The sequence below is a fragment of the Diabrotica virgifera genome, chromosome 7, assembly GCF_917563875.1.
Source record: "Diabrotica virgifera virgifera chromosome 7, PGI_DIABVI_V3a".
In the NCBI taxonomy this organism is placed as follows: Eukaryota; Metazoa; Arthropoda; class Insecta; order Coleoptera; family Chrysomelidae; genus Diabrotica; species Diabrotica virgifera.
In genome coordinates, this window is record NC_065449.1 from 134731775 (window position 1) to 134738034 (window position 6260).

General features: G+C 32.1%; 1 protein-coding gene across 5 annotated transcripts in view; it reads right to left on the minus strand.

Moving 5' to 3' along the window:
• LOC126888763 (activated Cdc42 kinase-like) overlaps positions 1 to 5845 on the minus strand; it is a 1045651-nt gene extending 1039806 nt beyond the window's left edge. For 4 of the 5 annotated variants that reach the window (XM_050657145.1, XM_050657142.1, XM_050657146.1 and 1 more), the window contains exons 1-2: positions 5731 to 5844; positions 5424 to 5511 (exon numbers count right to left, since the gene is read on the minus strand). In XM_050657145.1, the coding sequence (XP_050513102.1) occupies positions 5424 to 5511; positions 5731 to 5746 (104 nt within the window). In that variant the 5' untranslated portion in view covers positions 5747 to 5844. Of the gene's footprint in view, positions 1 to 5423; positions 5512 to 5632 lie in introns of all 5 variants that reach the window. The other variant, XM_050657144.1, reaches the window with a different exon arrangement.
• Between the last annotated feature and the right edge of the window lie 415 nt (positions 5846 to 6260).

Here is a 6260-nt window from a genome sequence, read left to right on the forward strand (position 1 = left end):
TAGGACAAAGTGATTTTCCAGGGATCAAGACAACGGGAACATTTTGATTCCTTTGTAAATGTTCAAATAAGATCTCCCTTAATCCATTTCTAATAGGTTTTTTATGGATACCTAATGGGTCACAACAACTTCTACCAAATATATGATGGTACTTATTAAGATACTTCAATTTATGGTCGTTGCAAATTGTTTCTAGTTTACTTGATAATCGAAGCTCTAATAATAGTTGTTCACTTACATTTAAATCACTTACTTTATATATATCCTTAGAAAAAGGCTGGTATTCAGATTTATGACATAACTCACTAGTTAAAACTCCTAATGAACACTCCATATCAAAACTAACTTTTACAACACATATTGAAATACAACCACTCTCCACTAATGCATGAAGTCAACTGAACTACTATTGCTGAGCCTTGCCTGTAGAGACTTGTCTGTCAGTTATCTCTGCTAGTCTCTTCTTGCCTCAACAGGCATGAGTGACTCATTCTTTTACAAAATTCAAAATTTAAACTTTTTTTTTTGAATATATTAAAAATCTAATGGAATATTCATTTTTAGGACTTAAAAATAAGTTAAAATACCAAGTTTCATTACAATCGGATAATAAATAAAAATATATTTTTTTGTTAGATTAGATTTTTTAATTTGACATAAAATTCAACTCATATATTAACTTAATATTAACAGCTTTTGTAGTAAATAAACAGTATGTACAGTTAGAGTTAAAATAACAATGTGTCTTATAATTTATTTTCAATTGGTAAGAGTCTTCATGTTTGCGACATTGAATCAAACACTATTTTTAAAAATTTGTAACTTAAAAACTAATAAAGTCTCAATGATGCAATTTAAACCACTTACTACCACCTAAGTAAAGAGTACTTTGTGAGAATTTTAGATTTTTTGTGTGTGTCCCTTTTGAGATATTTCAGGTTAAAAATGGTTGATTTTCGACAAATTGCAATTTTTGAAAAATCATATAAAAAAAAGGATGAGATATTCAAAGCTAAAACTGTTTGGAGAAGTACTGCTATATAAGGACTACATCTGAAAAAATATTTAAAGGTGAGTTTTAATTCCTTCTTTAAAATTTTTAACTTCAAAAATGAGAATTTATCTTCCCAAAACGTTAACGTTTATAATTTTTTTTAAATTCACTATTAAGTAGATGTAAGTATTTAAGCTTAAAATATAGTAAATTTAATGCTCTTTAAGATGGTTTTTGTTATAACTGAATATCTTTGAAAATGAATGAGATACAGACTTAAACGCAAACCTTTGCAAAACGCAAAATCGGCTGTCGCAACCAAACAAAATGGCTGCCAAAAAAAAAACTGAACATAAAAAAAATTAATGACTACCAGTTTTCAACTCTCTGAACATAGTACAATTTTGGGTAAAAAAATAAAAAATAAAAAAAATTAGTCAGCAACAGTCATTGGTTGATTTCATATGGATTGACCCTAGCGTTACTCCTAGATACTCAAATTCCGTCACCTTTTTGAAGCAATACTCTTTATTCACATTGTTTGTGGTAGTTTTCAGTTGTGTGTCTTCATTTGAGGTCTGTCCCATTTCCATATACTTTGTTTTTTGCTCATTAATTCTCAGTCCATACTGCTTAGCCTTTACTTCAAAGAGTTTGAAAATCCTCAGCAGTTCCCTTTCCGTTCTTGCCATTAGCACTATATCGTCCTCAAAGGCCAGAACCTGGTTTCTGTTGTCAAAGATCATACCTTTCGTTCGTATTCCACTCTCTCTCTCAATATTGCCTCCAACAAGAAATTGAAAAGTACTGTGGACAGCGGATCTCCCTGTTTTAATCCCCTTTTAACTTCAAATTTTCCTGATAGGCTTCCTTCTATCCTTACTCTGTTGTCGGTCTTCACTAAGGTCATTTTTACGAGTCTGATCATCTTTTCCGGAATTCCAAGTACTCTTAGGGCCTGGTACAAACGCCTTCTTATCACCAGGCCCTAAGAGTACTTGGAATTCACATGTAAGCTATGTTTGCCAAATTTCATGTCAATCCAAGCAGTTCTTTAAAATTTAGAGCAAAAACCGTGAAAGAATGGACTATAAATGGCTTAATCGATTTTGATCCCTAAACATTAGTTTGAAACATATTGACAAGTAATATCTGATGCATCGAAGGTCAAGTAAGATAACTGAAGCTATTACAGGAATTATTGAGCTTGAAAAACCGTTTTTCGCATAGATAATAGATTTGATCATACTTATGAAGCCTATAACTTAAAAATTCGGATTTTTCCGAATATGAGGTATACACCGTTAGATTTGTCTGGAAAAAAATTTCCAAAGTTTAGTTTTTCAGTTTTTCGGCTACACTGAGCCGAGTATATGTCTTATCCTGACGGCTTTCACACCATTTGAAAAGCTTAACTCAACACTATTGATTTGGTGTATTTGACGTTCTCCTGTCTCTTCTTGAACCGAAGATATATACCCCCAAAAAATATGCCATTTTGTACCTACAAGTTCTATAGCTGGCTTATGGGTGGTCAAAAGTCACAATCTACACCGGTTCTGAATCGGCCTGACCCCCTCTTCAAACACAGAAAAAAAATTCAGATCGGTTTAACTTTTCCACACACATACATACATACATAGATAGGTACATACATATCCACAAACATTTTCCCTTTTTTAAATAGAAATTGAGTCATGAGTAATGATCAGTACTATTAAAGGCCGCAAAGGTCTACTTAAACCTTCGAAATTTTTGGGAGTTTTGGGGACGAGAACGAAAAAACAGACCCTAAATAAGAAGGGCCGTAAAATCCACACCCTTGGACCAAAATGGATGGTTGACATATGAATGTGTGAGTCTTTTCCTGAACTTTAAGATGGGAGTTGGCCCAATTTTCAATTCAGTCAGATTTAGAAAATCGAACATTTCATGTATATAATATAGTGTCGCGTGTAGGATGGGGTGTAGGTGTCCATCACTGGCGAGAACTGCCATTCTCTGGTAATAAGTTTTTAACGTACACCATACAAAAAAACACCTAGTGTGACGAGTATCTGCGTTATTGGTGCTCACAGGGGTTGCATTGGGCAGTCTAAAAGAAGCAGGAGCGGTTGTCGTGATGTTGCCCCCGCAGTAGCTGCAGAAGTTGCTGTAAGATTAGAAATAGGCAGCCTATCCTTATGAACATTCACAGTTGGTAAAATCCTGTTAGCAGTTTTGGCCCTGTTACTATCACAATTGGTTGGCAAACTACCAAAGACATCAGAAGTCCCGCCCACATTATGAGGAAAATTAGCAAGCATATGAACCAGTTGAATATTGCTTTCTCTCAACAAAATCAACTCATCACCCAGCGAGTTACGCTTACTCTCTAGATTATCCAGTTTCTTTGCATGATCAGCAAGAAATGAAGTATTCAGAGAGGATATTTCAGCTTTAAGAGAAAAATCAATCTTATCTTCTAGTCTTCCAAGAGATTCTTTAAACAAATTATCAATAAAATATTCAACATTAACACCTGACTCTGCACCAGAGAGACAGCCATGACATTTATACGTAATTGAGGGGCTTCTCTTCTTTAAAGCTACAGCGCGAGCCTTGGTTGAAGTCAACTCAGCACACTCTTTACATAATTTGTGCGAGTAATAATCACACAAAACCAACGGCTCATCCTTATTATCAGTTTTGCCACATTTAAGGCAACTCATTTTAAATTGATCTTGATACAATTAAAAATGTTTCTGCACCTATATTGACTGGACTATATAATTACATTTATTTCTTGTTTTTTGTTTTTTATTTTCTGTTACTAAACAAAGTATTTACCATATAATATGAACTAATTTTCTAAATAAAATTTCTAACATGAACATGGGTATATGAATTAAATTATTGTTTTTGAAAATATATAGTCCAATAATATATGTATAATCAAATCCTGAATTCAAGTTCACTTTCATATAATAGATATTATCATGCCACTTACAACCTTCCATTTCAGTAAGTATAGCTTTTATATTATAAAATGAAGTGTTAAATAATTTTTTCTTTTAAAATACATAATAATTTGGATTGTTGCATATCGGGATTTTGGCATGTCGGGATTCTGGCGTGTCGGGATTCTGGCGTGTCAGTGTTTTGGCCGTCGGGATTTTGGCTGTCGGGATTTTGGGTGGCACCGGTGGAATAGTTAGTCATTGTTGTGATATGTAAATCTGTTTGTGATATTTATATTTTATTGTATTATTATAACTATTTTATTATATTTTAATAATTATTGACACATAAGTATATTGAAATATTATATTATAAACTTGTAATCATATTGGGCAGCAGCCCGTTGAAAATAAATAAATAAACATGTGTATGACGACCATGGATGTCGTGTATTTCATATACATTCTATCGATTTTTTGTCACAACTCATTATTTTACAAATGTCGCCTATAGATGTTGTGTCACATTACATCAATGGAAATTAGATGTCTATTTATTTATTTATTTATTTACGGGCAAGCCCAATTCAAAGAAAAATATTACAACGAAAAAAAAAATATTACAAAGACAAAAAACAAAAACAATAAAAACAATAAGTGTCAACACAAAGATCAAATATTACAATATCTATTAGATTACAAAGCTATTAAGTTAAAGGAAAAAAAAGAACTTTACAATATAAAAAACAAAGTTTAATCTTAAAAATTGATGATAGAAATTATATTATTAACATTCAGTTATATTTGTATGTTCAACAAATGGTTTTTAAATCTATACAAGGAATTGCAGAATATATGTAAGTCATTTAGGGAATTCGTAAGTCTAAGTGTTCGTGGTAAAAAACTGTTGTAAGTATATTTATATCTATGGAAGCTTATATGAAAAGTTTGAGTTTGTCTTGTTGATTAAGTAGGAACAAAAATACTAATTTTTGACAGTAGAAGATTTTCCAAGTAATGCAGAAAAATAAAGATATGTTCAGTGGCGGATCTAGACATTTGTCTTGAGAGCAGAAATTTGCCTTAATAGGGGGGAACCTCCATCGAAACACCAACCAAAAAACATGCAAAAGATAAACCCAAACTACATAAAGAACATACATAATACCTTATAGGTATGGATTATTTTCCTAACTAGGGGTTTTATTGGGTAGATTTTGTCTCGCTGTGATTTAAGTTTCATCTCAGCTTATATAATTTTACGTTTCAACAATTTTTTCTTTAATTTTGGACCTTGTTAGGGGGGGGGGGTAATATCCCCATTTTCCCTCTCTGTAGGTCCGCCACTAAGTCGGTTATTTTATTGGGATATCCATATTTGTGATCCTATTTTACTGTTATGTTATATGATATGTGTGAAGTCTATTTTAATTCTTACTCTATTCGGAATATTTAAATAGGAAAAATATAAAATATGTTGATTTACTTACTTGAAACTGTTAAAATATTGCTGAAGTTCGGCTTCTATGAGAAATTCATAAAGGCCTGGGCCTTTTTTAAATGAGGCATGGACCCCTTCTGTAAATGAATTATTTATTTTTAAACTATACTTTAACGACGACATGATATATTTTATACGCACAGCCCATAAGTCAAATAGCACACATACATTACTACTAATAAAATAATAAATGATTACCCATTTCCTATTCTATAAGTAAGTACATTCAACAGTTAAGGTAGGGGGATCTAAAAACATCAAAACGTGCACTTCTTCACAGATAAACTAAAGAATACCTGGGAGTATATCCATTGTAACTGTTTTATTTATATTAACATACTAACAAAATTAAACAAATAAATTCCAAAAGATTGCCTAACACTTATTACACTTCCATTTTGTTTATTGACTCTTTGAATTGACATTTGACATTTAGTTGATTTGACACATGACACACCGTTTGTCACTGATGTCAACCATAGATTTCACAAACCATACATACTCATAAGTATGATTAAGATTACATTAAGTATGATTAAGATTACATAAACCATACATACACATAAGTATGTATGGTTTGTGATAGATTTGAGCAGTGATGTGGGAGAGAGACAAGGTTAATAGATTAGAGGAGCGCCTAAAGAGGTTATGAGATGTTAGCACCTCATTGATCGAATTTCGTAAAAATAATTATACCATCCTTTTGCTCACGGTTTGTACAGCAATGATCACTAGGTTTCAGATTTTGATCATCTGTAGTTTATTTTTTATTAAGGGTTGAAAATTCAAGGACGAAAAGAAAGATGTTGGCACCTCATTGATCGAA